Source organism: Gobius niger (assembly GCF_951799975.1).
Source record: "Gobius niger genome assembly, chromosome: 24".
Taxonomy (NCBI): domain Eukaryota; kingdom Metazoa; phylum Chordata; class Actinopteri; order Gobiiformes; family Gobiidae; genus Gobius; species Gobius niger.
This window is the reverse complement of record NC_136875.1, coordinates 3,224,554-3,239,974: the sequence shown is the minus strand read 5'-3', so window position 1 is coordinate 3,239,974 and position 15,421 is coordinate 3,224,554. Positions and strand designations below refer to the sequence as shown.

General features: G+C 43.5%; 1 protein-coding gene and 1 long non-coding RNA gene across 2 annotated transcripts in view; both read left to right on the top strand.

The window, feature by feature from the left end:
• LOC306982338 overlaps positions 1 to 15,421 on the top strand; it is a 342,720-nt gene that overhangs the window by 219,069 nt on the left and 108,230 nt on the right. The gene's annotated exons all lie outside the window — the stretch shown is intronic.
• Positions 1 to 15,421, top strand: part of muc2.1 (mucin 2.1) — a 31,679-nt gene that overhangs the window by 15,553 nt on the left and 705 nt on the right. The window contains exons 22-45 of the mRNA XM_079582376.1: positions 17 to 196; positions 1,684 to 1,923; positions 3,796 to 3,952; positions 4,046 to 4,174; positions 4,615 to 4,693; positions 5,015 to 6,608; positions 6,651 to 9,690; positions 9,773 to 9,891; positions 9,964 to 10,138; positions 10,220 to 10,467; positions 10,550 to 10,733; positions 10,831 to 11,041; positions 11,145 to 11,320; positions 11,568 to 11,637; positions 11,725 to 11,825; positions 11,899 to 11,930; positions 12,009 to 12,186; positions 13,286 to 13,390; positions 13,473 to 13,513; positions 13,588 to 13,713; positions 13,796 to 13,894; positions 13,978 to 14,106; positions 14,196 to 14,235; positions 14,314 to 14,437. Of these exons, the coding sequence (XP_079438502.1) occupies positions 17 to 196; positions 1,684 to 1,923; positions 3,796 to 3,952; positions 4,046 to 4,174; positions 4,615 to 4,693; positions 5,015 to 6,608; positions 6,651 to 9,690; positions 9,773 to 9,891; positions 9,964 to 10,138; positions 10,220 to 10,467; positions 10,550 to 10,733; positions 10,831 to 11,041; positions 11,145 to 11,320; positions 11,568 to 11,637; positions 11,725 to 11,825; positions 11,899 to 11,930; positions 12,009 to 12,186; positions 13,286 to 13,390; positions 13,473 to 13,513; positions 13,588 to 13,713; positions 13,796 to 13,894; positions 13,978 to 14,106; positions 14,196 to 14,235; positions 14,314 to 14,437 (7,577 nt within the window). The remainder of the gene's footprint in view (positions 1 to 16; positions 197 to 1,683; positions 1,924 to 3,795; positions 3,953 to 4,045; positions 4,175 to 4,614; positions 4,694 to 5,014; positions 6,609 to 6,650; positions 9,691 to 9,772; positions 9,892 to 9,963; positions 10,139 to 10,219; positions 10,468 to 10,549; positions 10,734 to 10,830; positions 11,042 to 11,144; positions 11,321 to 11,567; positions 11,638 to 11,724; positions 11,826 to 11,898; positions 11,931 to 12,008; positions 12,187 to 13,285; positions 13,391 to 13,472; positions 13,514 to 13,587; positions 13,714 to 13,795; positions 13,895 to 13,977; positions 14,107 to 14,195; positions 14,236 to 14,313; positions 14,438 to 15,421) is intronic.

Genomic DNA, 15,421 nt, shown 5'->3' with positions numbered 1-15,421 from the left:
GTGACTTGCTTTACAGTATGTTGAAATCAAACTGTCAAGAGGGAAACATGAAGTGATCAACCTGGGACATGGCCCGTTCCTCCTCTACACAATCAAAAAAGTGGGCCTGTACATAATTGTGGAGACTGACATGGGTCTGGCCGTCATGTGGGATCGCAAAACCACCGTCAGGATCCTCCTCGAGCCGCAGCACAGCGTAAGTGTCTTCTTCAAACGCAGCCTTCCCATTTGTTGTTTCTGTAGTGTGTTTAACCAAGGAACTCCACGATTGCTTTGTCACCGATCCAGCTTCTTTGCTTCTGATACCGATGCTGGGGGTTTGAGTATCTGCCGATATCTGATATGAACAAATATAGAAAGACTGTCTTAACACACTGAGGCTGCGCTGTGTTGGGATTTAGCTGTTGAGCACCAACAATCCAGACCATTTTCATGATATTTGTAGCACCACAGCATATTCTGTGTTATAGCTATGGACACATGCTATGGCTCGTTTGAAAGCTGAGACTCTAAGCTCTCCGTTGGTGAAAACTGTTTAATTCTGCGTGCCTGAGAAATCTAAGCTAAACAGAGGCTAGTTTTGATCAAAATCACAGATTTTTTTTTCTAGAAACGGAGATAAGGGGGGTTTAATGAAACACTCTCCTTCCTGATTAACTCCTCTCTCCTCTCTAAACGGACTAATGTTGTGTGAAGAGGCAAAGGCCTAAATATCTCAGGACAACATTGTTGACACGTTTTGAAACACTGCGTGTTATCGATCTCTCATTATGGCGTGTACATTTTAACAGCCTGGTTCTGGGATTGAAGACTTTAACAGGATGTTTCTCAGTCGTCCTTGGACCGATTTTGACCATTTAAAAACTCAGAGAAAAGTTAAAATCTCAATCTCGATCTTTCCATGGGAAGCCAGAGCTCTGCTTTGTCAAACGCGCTCCAGAGAGCGAGAGAGGTGTCGGGTTTACAACTGTTTGCAACACCACGCCTCCTCAGACAAAAAAAAAGAAAAGAAACACAATAATATATATTAAATGTCCAGATCATGACTTTTTACACGTTTTTGATCGCCATTTATTTCAGTTCTGTTCATCACAGATTAGAGTGTCTCTCAGAATAAAATGCAGCAAAAACAAGTTTTTCTGTTTTTGGCACTCAAAGTGTTAAAAGCAGCTTTTTTTGTGTGAAAAAGTGCATTGTCCTCTTTTCTCCATTTAAAGATCAACAAAGTCTGATCCTATCTTGTCATTAAAAATATGTTCCTTACGGGTCGTTCTAGCGATGTCGAAGGATGGACCAAATGCAGAGGATAAATTCTGTTGTACAGTTGTTTTATAATGACAAATAAAGCACCTTAACCAATTTTATTTTATTAGGCTACTTTAGGTATTTCTATCATCATATGTGACCCAGTCTTGATTAGTTGCCGCTAACATTAGCATGCTGCTGCTAGCTTTAGCATGCTGTTGCTGGCAGCGGTGTTCTGTGTGGCTTCTGCTGTTCTAAATGACATACAGCATGTCTATATTCACTGAGGTTTAGTAAGTGAAAATTCAGTTTTTAAGACGATGAGAGCCAAAACAGGTATCGGTTCAGTGTCGGATATTTGTAGCCGATATCCGATTTTTTTCCAGTATCAGCTCCAATATCCATCCTTACAAATTCTGTTCATGTTCTTATTTCCAGGGTCAGGTTTGTGGATTGTGTGGAGATTTCGATGGCGATGCGCGAAATGACTTCACCACCCAAGGTAATCTGGAAGTAGGCAGCGCGATAGAATTCGGAAACAGCTGGAAGGTGGACAGCAGCTGTCCCGACGTGGTGGAAAACGCTGATCCGTGTGAGGCCGCACCGAACCGACACCACTGGGCTAAACTCATGTGCTCCATTATCAAGGGAGAGACGTTCAAGGACTGCCACCACAAGGTAAAACAATCTGTGTGCAGCGGAATCTGAGCAATGCAGTCTTGGAAAAAGCCATAAGAGATTCAAGATGCTCTAACCAAATCCCTCAGATCTTCTAGTATTACATTTACTCAAGTACTTTAGGGACTTTAGAAAAAACATGATTGTGTAACATATTTGTTTTGTCAAATTTCATACCCAGGCAATCATTAATATGCAATCTATTCAGATCACTTTAAAGGAGCTATGTGACATTTTTTCTTTTTGTAGGGTCAAATTATTTTTGCCCCTATAAAAGTATGTTGTAAAAGTAGTCATTTGTGAAGTTTGCGCCGTATTATGATTTGCTGATGCTGTGTATGGTCAACCCAAATAGTCAGTATGTGATGAAAAGGGGTTTTACATTTTCCATCAGATAGTGACTCCGAAGGACGGCCGTGACGGTAAAAATACACATTTGGTCACATTTTGACTAAAAGGGTTCAACATGAGGTATAGTCCCTTGTGTGGCCTTCACGGGTCATTTTGACCCGCTGTCATGTTCCGGGCAGTTGGATGCAAGGTGACACAAGGGGGCGCTCTTCCAACCTTCTCACTGTAAATGTGAGTTGACTTTCTTCAGAGTGAGACTTTAGGTCAGACACCATGAGTGACAGTAACATGAGGCTAAATACAGTGAGCTCTTTGTTTCCAGTAAAAAGGCTGAGGCCTCATTGCTCTTCAGTCACAGACTGAGAAGTGAAGAAGGAAGTCATGGAGCTTCTGTTTTAGACAGAGCTTCAGACTTCTGCTGCAGGTAAGAGTCATATCATATTCTGAAACTCAAATCTCTAGTAAAAACATAATATATGGAAAATTATTATTACAATTACAAAAAGAAAAATATTGGAAAATCATGTATCTAATCAAAAAATTCGTTTTTTTTAAATTTACTCTCATTCTAAAAAAGAAAACCCAAACAAACCCTAACCATTTGTATCTGCTGTATGTCATGTTTGACCCTGTTCCTCTGAGTCGTGGTGGGTCCTGGTGGACCATGGCAGATGTGGACAGGACTGTGGTAGATCTACTTTTACTTTGGAGAAAATAGTTACTATAGTAACTGTTGAAGAAATGAACCTCACGAGCTTCTTCTGTAACATCTGTTCACATCAGTCCTGCTGCACCACGACTCAGAGGAACTGGGACAAACATGACCTACAGCAGATACAAATGACCTGGATTTTTTTTTTTTTAGAATGATAGTAAATAAATAAAAAATATTTTTTTGACTAGATACATGATTTTCAAATATTTTTCTTTTTGTAATAGTAATAATAATTTTCCATATATTATGCTTTTACTACATATTTGAGTTTCAGAATATGATATGACTCTTACATGCAGCAGAAGTCTGAAGTTCTGTCTATAGGAGAAGCTCCATGACTTCCTTCTTCACTTCTCAGTCTGTGACTGAAGAGCAATGAGGCCTCAGCCTTTTTACTGGAAACAAAGAGCTCACTGTATTTAGCCTCATGTTACTGTCACTCATGTCTGACCTAAAGTCTCACTCTGAAAAAAATCAACTCACGTTTACACTGAGAAGGTTGGAAGGGCGCCCCCTTGTGTCACCTTGCATCCAAATGCCCGGAGCATGACAGCGGGTCAAAATGACCAGCGAAGGCCACACAAGGAGTGATGTGACTTATGAAAAATAATCAATGTTTAATTGATTGATTTTACTTGAAGAATGATCCATTTTTATTGTGCATAACATACTATGGTATATATACTGTTATATTAACCAAATACTTGGTGGTAGTCCCTTCATCTGTCTGTCGGGACAGGTTTTGACTGATTGTTGTAAACTTGGTGTGGTTTGGATAAAATGTAAATATTCTCTTGACTGTTAAGGTTCCTCCTACCGTGTACTATGAAAATTGTGTCCGGGACTCGTGCGCCTGTGACTCTGGAGGAGACTGCGAGTGCTTCTGCTCTGCTGTAGCAGCCTATGCCCAGGCTTGTACTGAGGCGGGAGTTTGTGTGGCCTGGAGGACCCCTGAACTTTGCCGTGAGTTGAAATACTGTATATACGAATTCTATTGTTAAATCTATGTTGACTTATTGATATGAAATGTGTATCTGTTTTTGTTTATTTGTACAGCTGTCTTCTGTGAGTACTATAATGACCCTGGAGAATGCATGTGGCACTACAGCCCCTGCCACACCCCATGTTACAAGACCTGTCTGAATCCACAAGGAATATGCGCTAACCCCTTACCAAACCTGGAAGGTAAGCCTTAATATTTATCACTTGCTGGAATTATTTATTACTGTACCCATTGTGCTTTACTATAGAGGAATGAAATGTGTTTTTCTCCTTCAGTATATTGATTATAAATAGAAAGGGCATATAGGGCAAAAAAATGTCCGAAAATGTCCCATTGACTAGGGGTTGAAAAATAAATGTAGGTTCAGGCAAGACTCATTACACATTGTTCCCCCTTGTTACACAATGTAAGAGTACCTGTACTTACATGTGTAATTACTTTCTTGTTACCCGTACTTACACCTGGAACTCGCAGGTTGTATTCTAAATTCTAAAGCTTAAGATTTCACAGAGCGCCCCCTGTCAGCACCAAAGACGAGCACCTGTGTTTAGTAATACAAGAGCCCTATAATCTAACAAACATATAGTAAGGATTTGATGACGATGAGATTTTTTCTTTTCAGGCTGTTACCCCGTCTGTCCTGAAGAGACGCCTATTTTTGATGAAGAGACACAGGAGTGTGTGGAAGAATGCATCACCCCATCACCACCTACAACGACAACTACTACTTCACCCCCTACAACTACAACCACATCACCCCCTACAACTACAACCACAACACCTCCCACAACTACAACCACAACACCCCCTACAACTACAACCACAACACCTCCTACAACTACAACCACAACACCCCCTACAACTACAACCACAACACCTCCTACAACTACAACCACAACACCCCCCACAACTACAACCACAACACCCCCCACAACTACAACCACAACACCACCAACAACTACAACCACAACACCTCCTACAACCACAACACCTCCCACAACTACAACCACAACACCCCCTACAACTACAACCACAACACCCCCTACAACTACAACACCTCCTACCACTACAACCACAACACCTCCTACAACTACAACACCTCCCACCACTACAACCACAACACCCCCTACAACTACAACCACAACACCTCCTACAACTACAACACCTCCCACCACTACAACCACAACACCTCCCACAACTACAACCACAACACCTCCCACAACTACAACCACAACACCTCCTACAACCACAACACCTCCCACAACTACAACCACAACACCTCCCACAACCACAACACCTCCTACAACTACAACCACAACACCTCCTACAACTACAACCACATCACCGCCTACAACTACGTGCGTGCCAACCTGTGAATGGTCAGACTGGTACAACACTTATAACCCATTTATTCACGACGACGTAAGTGACTGGGAGACGTATGACAACATTACGGATAGTGGCCGTTACATCTGTGACGAAAAGATGGACCTTGAATGTAGAGCGGCAAAATATCCAGATATGAGCTGGGAGGATTTTATCACTGACACAGATCAAAAGGTCGAATGTGATCCCGAATTTGGATTAATCTGCAGACAGCATGATCAACTTTATAATAAGAAGTGTCAAGACTATGAGATTAGAGTGTGCTGTGTGACTACAACTTGTGGATCTACAACCACATCACCCCCTACAACTACAACCACAACACCTCCTACAACTACAACCACAACACCTCCTACAACTACAACCACAACACCCCCTACAACTACAACTACAACACCCCCTACAACTACAACCACAACACCCCCTACAACTACAACCACAACACCTCCTACAACTACAACCACAACACCTCCCACAACTACAACCACAACACCTCCCACAACCACAACACCTCCCACAACCACAACACCCCCTACAACTACAACCACAACACCCCCTACAACTACAACCACAACACCTCCCACAACTACAACCACAACACCTCCCACAACTACAACCACAACACCCCCCACAACTACAACCACAACACCTCCCACAACTACAACCACAACACCTCCTACAACTACAACCACAACACCCCCCACAACTACAACCACAACACCTCCCACAACTACAACCACAACACCTCCCACAACTACAACCACAACACCTCCTACAACTACAACCACAACACCTCCCACAACTACAACCACAACACCTCCTACAACTACAACCACAACACCCCCCACAACTACAACCACAACACCTCCCACAACTACAACCACAACACCTCCCACAACTACAACCACAACACCTCCCACAACTACAACCACAACACCTCCTACAACTACAACCACAACACCTCCCACAACTACAACCACAACACCTCCCACAACTACAACCACAACACCTCCCACAACTACAACCACAACACCTCCCACAACTACAACCACAACACCCCCTACAACTACAACCACAACACCTCCCACAACCACAACACCTCCCACAACTACAACCACAACGCCCCCTACAACTACAACCACAACACCTCCTACAACTACAACCACAACACCTCCTACAACTACAACCACAACACCTCCCACAACTACAACCACAACACCTCCAACAACCACAACCACAACACCTCCCACAACTACAACCACAACACCTCCTACAACTACAACCACATCCCCGCCTACAACTACGTGCGTGCCCACCTGTGAATGGTCAGACTGGTACAACACTTATAACCCATTTATTCACGACGACGTAAGTGACTGGGAGACGTATGACAACATTACGGATAGTGGCCGTTACATCTGTGACGAAAAGATGGACCTTGAATGTAGAGCGGCAAAATATCCAGATATGAGCTGGGAGGATTTTATCACTGACACAGATCAAAAGGTCGAATGTGATCCCGAATTTGGATTAATCTGCAGACAGCATGATCAACTTTATAATAAGAAGTGTCAAGACTATGAGATTAGAGTGTGCTGTGTGACTACAACCTGTGGATCTACAACCACATTACCCCCTACAACGACAACCACAACACCTCCTACAACTACAACCACAACACCTCCAACAACTACAACCACAACGCCCCCTACAACTACAACCACAACACCCCCTACAACTACAACCACAACACCTCCCACAACTACAACCACAACACCTCCTACAACTACAACCACAACACCCCCTACAACCACAACACCTCCTACAACCACAACACCTCCTACAACTACAACCACAACACCCCCTACAACCACAACACCTCCTACAACCACAACACCTCCTACAACTACAACCACAACACCTCCTACAACTACAACCACAACACCTCCTACAACTACAACCACAACACCCCCTACAACCACAACACCTCCTACAACTACAACCACATCACCCCCTACAACGACAACCACAACACCTCCTACAACTACAACCACAACACCTCCTACAACTACAACCACAACACCTCCGACAACGACAACCACAACACCTCCTACAACTACAACCACAACACCTCCGACAACGACAACCACAACACCCCCTACAACTACAACCACAACACCTCCTACAACTACAACCACAACACCTCCCACAACTACAACCACAACACCTCCTACAACTACAACCACAACACCTCCCACAACTACAACCACAACACCTCCTACAACTACAACCACAACACCTCCCACAACTACAACCACAACACCCCCTACAACCACAACACCTCCGACAACGACAACCACAACACCTCCTACAACGACAACCACAACACCTCCTACAACCACAACACCTCCTACAACTACAACCACAACACCTCCCACAACTACAACCACAACACCTCCTACAACTACAACCACAACACCTCCTACAACCACAACACCTCCTACAACTACAACCACAACACCCCCTACAACCACAACACCTCCTACAACTACAACCACATCACCTCCTACAACTACAACTACAACACCTCCTACAACTACAACACCTCCTACAACTACAACCACAACACCTCCTACAACTACAACCACAACACCCCCTCCAACTACAACCACAACACCCCCTCCAACTACAACCACAACACCTCCAACAACTACAACCACAACACCTCCTACAACTACAACCACAACACCCCCTCCAACTACAACCACAACACCCCCTCCAACTACAACCACAACACCCCCTACAACTACAACCACAACACCCCCTACAACTACAACCACAACACCCCCTACAACTACAACCACAACACCCCCTACAACTACAACCACAACACCTCCTACAACTACAACCACAACACCCCCTCCAACTACAACCACAACACCCCCTCCAACTACAACCACAACACCCCCTACAACTACAACCACAACACCCCCTACAACTACAACCACAACACCCCCTACAACTACAACCACAACACCTCCTACAACCACAACACCTCCTACAACTACAACCACAACACCCCCTCCAACTACAACCACACCCCCTCCAACTACAACCACAACACCCCCTCCAACTACAACCACAACACCCCCTACAACTACAACCACAACACCCCCTACAACTACAACCACAACACCCCCTACAACTACAACCACAACACCCCCTACAACTACAACCACAACACCTCCTACAACTACAACCACAACACCTCCCACAACTACAACCACAACACCTCCTACAACCACAACACCTCCTACAACTACAACCACAACACCTCCTACAACTACAACCACAACACCCCCTACAACTACAACCACAACACCCCCTACAACTACAACCACAACACCCCCTACAACTACAACCACAACACCTCCTACAACTACAACCACAACACCTCCCACAACTACAACCACAACACCTCCTACAACCACAACCACAACACCTCCAACAACTACAACCACAACACCCCCTACAACTACAACCACAACACCTCCTACAACTACAACCACAACACCTCCCACAACTACAACCACAACACCTCCTACAACCACAACCACAACACCTCCTACAACTACAACCACAACACCTCCCACAACTACAACCACAACACCTCCAACAACTACAACCACAACACCCCCTACAACTACAACCACAACACCTCCTACAACTACAACCACAACACCTCCCACAACTACAACCACAACACCTCCAACAACTACAACCACAACACCCCCTACAACTACAACCACAACACCTCCTACAACCACAACCACAACACCTCCAACAACTACAACCACAACACCCCCTACAACTACAACCACATCACCTCCTACAACTACAACCACAACACCTCCTACAACTACAACCACAACACCCCCTACAACTACAACCACAACACCCCCTACAACTACAACCACAACACCCCCTACAACTACAACCACAACACCCCCTACAACTACAACCACAACACCCCCTACAACTACAACCACAACACCTCCTACAACTACAACACCCCCTACAACTACAACCACAACACCCCCTACAACTACAACCACAACACCCCCTACAACTACAACCACAACACCCCCTACAACTACAACCACAACACCTCCTACAACTACAACACCCCCTACAACTACAACCACAACACCCCCTACAACTACAACCACAACACCTCCTACAACTACGCCGACCACTGTGAGTAGCACTACACCGTGCTTTTGCATCTTCAATGGAAAACATTACAACCCAGGTAAATGCTACTACTACTACTACTACTACTACTACTACTACATATATACATATATATACAAATTCTTTTTCCACATCTGCAGGGGAGGTCATCTATGACATGGAACATATTGGTTCAGGAGTATGTGTCACAATGATATGTTCTGATGAATGTGAATTAAGCAATAAGACACAGTCTTGCTGTCCGGATTGGGATGTTGCGGTAAGATATTGTACTACTGCTATATGTATGTTAAATATTGTTTCACTTTTCAACTTTCCTTTATCACCACAGCAAAATGAGACATTTTTTATTTGCAATTGCACTATGGCTCGATGCATTGAAAACAACACAATTGAAATAGTCCCGTATGAGTGTCCACCTCTTGAAGACATCAAGTGTAGCAATGGAAAGGCTCCAGTTCCTGTGTATGACGAGTACTACTGCTGTCAATACATGACTTGTGACTGTACGTTGCTTTCTTAAACAGAAAGGCTTGTGTGGCTCAACTTGAAGCATATAAATTATATCTTTTCTTTTCTTTTTTCAGGTACATGTGAAGGCTGGGGAGACCCTCACTATGTTACTTTTGATGGATTATATTACAGTTATCAAGGAAATTGTACATATGTGTTAATGGAAGAAATCACGCCAAAATATAACCTGAAGATTTATATTGACAACGTTTATTGTGATCCAACTGAAGATGTTTCCTGTCCTCGATCTATTATTGTTTCATACGGGGCTCAAGTTATAACACTCAAGAACCATAATCTCATGGGGGTAGCAGAGCTGGAGGTAAAGCACCATAAATTTATTGTACAAAAGTGACTATGGAGTGTTTGTCAATAAATATAAATGTATCATTGTATTACTGCAGGCAATCAAAGATGGAATACCACTACCACTGCCTTACTCACATGGAGGAGTTAAGATCATGAGTAGTGGCATAAAGCTAGTTTATGAGATCCCTTATCTGAAGGCAATAATTACATTTGGTATTACTGGATTTGTTGTGAACCTTCCATATGAAAACTTTGGCAAAAACACCCAAGGCCATTGTGGTATGATCATCTGTCCCCTATTAAATATTTAATTTACTTTTGAGGCGGATGAAAACCTGTTGTTTTACTGACAGGAAAACTGTTGTTTTACTGACAGGAACCTGTAACAATAACCAAGCTGATGACTGCATGTTACCTGGAGGCCAGTTGGCCGGCAGCTGTGCTGTGATGGCTGACTATTGGCTAGCACAAGACATTTACCAACCATCCTGTGAGATACCTTCGGTGGTCCCTACCAGCAAACCTGAACCTCCCCCAACGATGACTCCCTGCCAGCCAGACTCCATGTGTGACATGCTTCACAGCAGGTTGGCCAAAAACCTTGGGTTACATTTGCCTGGTCACATCAATCTTACAGTTTAGAGGAACTCACTTTATTTCTAATTGTTATATGCTTTTTTCTACACACAGTGTCTTTGCCAAGTGCCACCCATTTGTCTCTCCAGACAGATTCTATCAGGGGTGTGCGTTTGACAGCTGTCATGTTGCTAATCCTGCCATTGAGTGCACAAGTCTGCAGACTTATGCTGCTGTCTGTGCCCAGGCTGGAGTCTGTCTACACTGGAGAAACCACACCACTCTCTGTAGTAAGACTGGGACTGCCTGTTATGAATATGTATATGAATATGAATACACATATATATATATATATATATATATATATATATATATATATATATATATATATATATATAAAATTTTGTTTCTCTGTCACATATTTATTTACCCCATTTCATTCATTTCAATGTTCTCACTGTGTATTATTACATTGTGTTAAGTTTAAATATTGAGCTATAAATGACTGTGTAACACTTTCTGTTTCCTGTACCGCAGGCAGTAATTGTCCATCAGACAAAGTGTACAAACCTTGTGGACCTGCTGAACAGCCCACCTGTGATGACAGGTATGTGTCATTCATACTTCATTACAAATGTTTTTGTTTTCCTACAATAATATGACACATTTTAATGGAGTTTACCAAACGTTTCAGAGGAAATGAGCCCACTCTTAACTTCACCACAGAGGGCTGCTTTTGTCCTGATGGAACAAAGCTTTTCAATAAAGATTCTGATATATGCGTCAGTAAATGCGGTAAGTATTGTAAACCTTGTAGGCCTAATGTATTTTATCAAAACATCTTGAGAGATTGTTACTCTGATTGTAGGATGTCTGGACCCTGAGGGTAATCCTCGAGAAGTTAGTATTTCACTCATTGAATTGTTTTTGATTGTCGCTAAGTTACAGTTATTTACTCTATTATTTTGTTTTGTATAGTTCAATGAAGTGTTTGAATACAAATGCCAAACCTGTATCTGCGAGGAAAGTACCAAGACTGTGATTTGCAAACCTAAAGAGTGCCCTCCACCATCCATTATAAACTGCTCCGGACCTGGATTTGTCGTCGTCAACCAAACCAGTCCTTCGGATCCCTGCTGTTCAACTTTGGTTTGCCGTAAGCTGTTGACTTTACACACAAGCAGTGTGCGAAATACAGGGGGGTCCGCCCCCCCGATTAACCCATTAGACCCGTGGCCTGTGGTAGGCTAAAGCAAAGGTGCAGACACAAGCGCACTCTGCACTCTGGCAGCGGTGTATGTTAGAGATGGGTCAGCCGTGGACCAGTCGTTCAGAGCCGAGTCTCACCGCTAAGGTTGCATTTTCCATGTTTATCTAGCTCCACATGCACCGCTCTGGGACGGCAAAGACTACACGATTAAAGAGAATGGGATGGGGGGAGAGGGAGAAAGGAGAACTCTGCAGGTGCAGCCCGTCCACGAGGAACAAACAAAATCAAGATCTCTAATCCATAAATGTAGTCAGTGCATCTCCAACGTTCAGCCACTTCTTATTTGAGAGACATCCGCCTCATATTTTATGGTTAGATAAAGTTACGCTGGGTTTGTGGAGGGAAAACAATGCGATCACGCGCGGCGACAATATCTTATCTTATCTATACGTCGCAATGTCGGCCTTTTCCTCTGATGTGTATGAGCGCATTACAAACGTAGCACAGGCGTCCTGGCTTCAAGGGGCTGGAAGCAAGTTCGCCATGTTATACTCACTACTGCCACCTCAGGCCATATGTGTAACTGCACCTTCTATATTAAGCTCGTGCATGACGGCAATTCGGGCCGAAGTGACACATTTTTGAGTGACCGTACAGGATTTTAGAGGCAGTTGTGGTGAACAGGTCTGAGCTCATTCTACACATTAGGACATGGCTGGAACATGTAGGGGGAGGAAAATACTTAATTTTAACATTTTTAAACTCCTTATAGTCCCTTTAAGTTAGAACTTCAGTAATGTCTCAAGTCTGTATCTCTCTCTCAGCGCGAGGCTCCAGCGCCTCACGGAGGCAGAGCTGACACAGGCAGCAGAGCATTTATTCAATAGTTTGCTTGCATTGTAATAATGCACAACATTGCAAAGTCTGTATTGCGCAACAATTCGGAGATGGGGACCCCCCCGAATATTGACGGGTATTTCGCACACTGCACACAAGCAAACATGTCTACTTGTTAATGTCTGATTGTCAAATGTAATGTTGACAGAATGCCAGAGCAGCACATGCCCAGCATACAGCATGAACTGTCCAGTTGGATACACACCAGTCTTTGGTGTCCCTGAGGGGAAGTGCTGTCCAGAGCACACATGTGGTGAGCATCTAAGTAGCTTTCAGTGATTGGTTTGCAGTATGCCATTGTTAATGACTTGTGTGTGTTTGTTTTCAATGAACAGAGCCCAAGAGAGTTTGTGTTCACAAGGGAATTGAATACCAGGTCAGTGTCATTGATCTAAACATAATGAGTCTAATACTGTTTGGATGGCTTAATAAGAATTGCGCTCTTCTTAGCCCGGATCACCTGTTCCTGGAGTGAGCATGTGCCAGGACTGTACCTGCACCAATGAGGTGGACCCACACTCTGGTCTGTTTAGAATAAGCTGTGTGTTCCAACAGTGCAACGAGAAATGTGACATGGTAAGAGCAGTAGGCCAATCAAATCAACTACATCATCAATCTATAACCACAGAGAACCTGAACATGTCTCCTGCTCTGAAAGGGATTTGACTACATCGAGCCTGTTGGAGACGAATGCTGCGGGCTCTGTGTCCAAACACACTGTATCTTTAGTTTGAATGGAACAAGGCACATTTTGAAGGTAACCGTTTTGTTTTTTTGGCTGTGATCAAACTGTTACTGTTGTTTGAGTGTTTGAACGTCACATGTGGTGGTCGTTGACAGCAAGGAGCGAGCTGGTCTTCCAACGAGAACAAGTGTGAGCATTTCAGCTGCTTTAAGAGCGGCGACCTGTTCACTGCCGTCAGTTCACACATTATCTGCCCGGCCTTCCAGGAGAGCCTGTGCCAGCCTGTGAGTTCCACCCTGACTAGTACGAACAATTACAAGCGATGTTTCAGCATGAAATAACCCTCTCAAATTGTTTTGCTCTTCCTCTGTAGGACACCATTCAAACTGCAGCAAATGGCTGTTGCAAAATCTGTAAGTGATTGCTTTCATTTGTCATAAAATAGAAATTGGCTGTACAAACACTTCCTTACTGATCATTCTGTTTCAAAGGTGTGGAGCGTGAGAAAGCCTGTAAGCTGGTGTCAATGAAAACCCTTGTCTCTCACAAAGACTGCCAGTCCTCAGAGGCAGTAGAAATACCGTACTGTGAAGGCTCCTGCAACACTTTCACCAAGTAAGCCCCTAAACTACACGTACACGACTACAAGAGAAGCTTAACTTCCCCTAAAATTTCAATCAAGTACATTTTGTTTAGCAAACTTTCCTGATAAGTCCACTAGTGTCTAAATGTCAGTTATTAATCCGGTGTTTCAGTGTGGTCTTCCCTGTCGTCTCCCTGTCCTTCAGAGCTGCTGAAGCTCAATGGAAAATACAATTGAAGCTCTCTGTTTAGGAAGCACCCTCTGACTGGAACTCTTAGTGCTGTGAATCTTAGCTTTAAAGCAGTACTAAGTAGCGTGTTTACCTTAATAAATCCGTTTCGTAGTCCCTGTGCGGGTAATAGAAGTGTTTATGGGATGATTGGAGGGTCTTTCATCTCCCCCTGGTGTCTCTGGCCAGAAAACCATGTTTGCAACTTGACTGCCACCGGTGCGGAGAAAGCAAAAGCAAGGGGGAAAATACAATCTTTTGGGAAACACAATTTTTCACTCATTTTAGCCCTTTTCTGGTGGAATATGAACAAATATAGTCAGGTGTAAATCGGGCCCATATGGATATTTTCTCATAGCAGATTGTTCAGTAAAAGTGAAAAAACGGCAGTTGTAGCAAGCACTAGCTAACCGTTAGCATTAGCCCGATGCTAACATGTCGCATCATGTTAGCATTCTCTGTTATTTATGAATTTATGGGCTGTTGAACCACTTTGCTCCTCCCCATGTCTTTGTATCTTTATTTAGTAGAAAACTATATTCATAATTCAGCATTTGTTAAAGTAGTTTTTGAATAATTAGAGAAAGTTTAGATCTTTTCAAAATTGTTTTCCCCCTTAACTGTTTTCAAACATGACCATATATGGGCGATTCCAGAGATGCTCTGTATCTATAGATACAGACGGCATCTCGTCATAGAAGGGGGCGTGGCTTCGCCGAGGGGGAAAATAGAATCTTTAGAGAAACACAACTTTTCACTCTTTTTAGCCATTTTCTGGTGGAATATC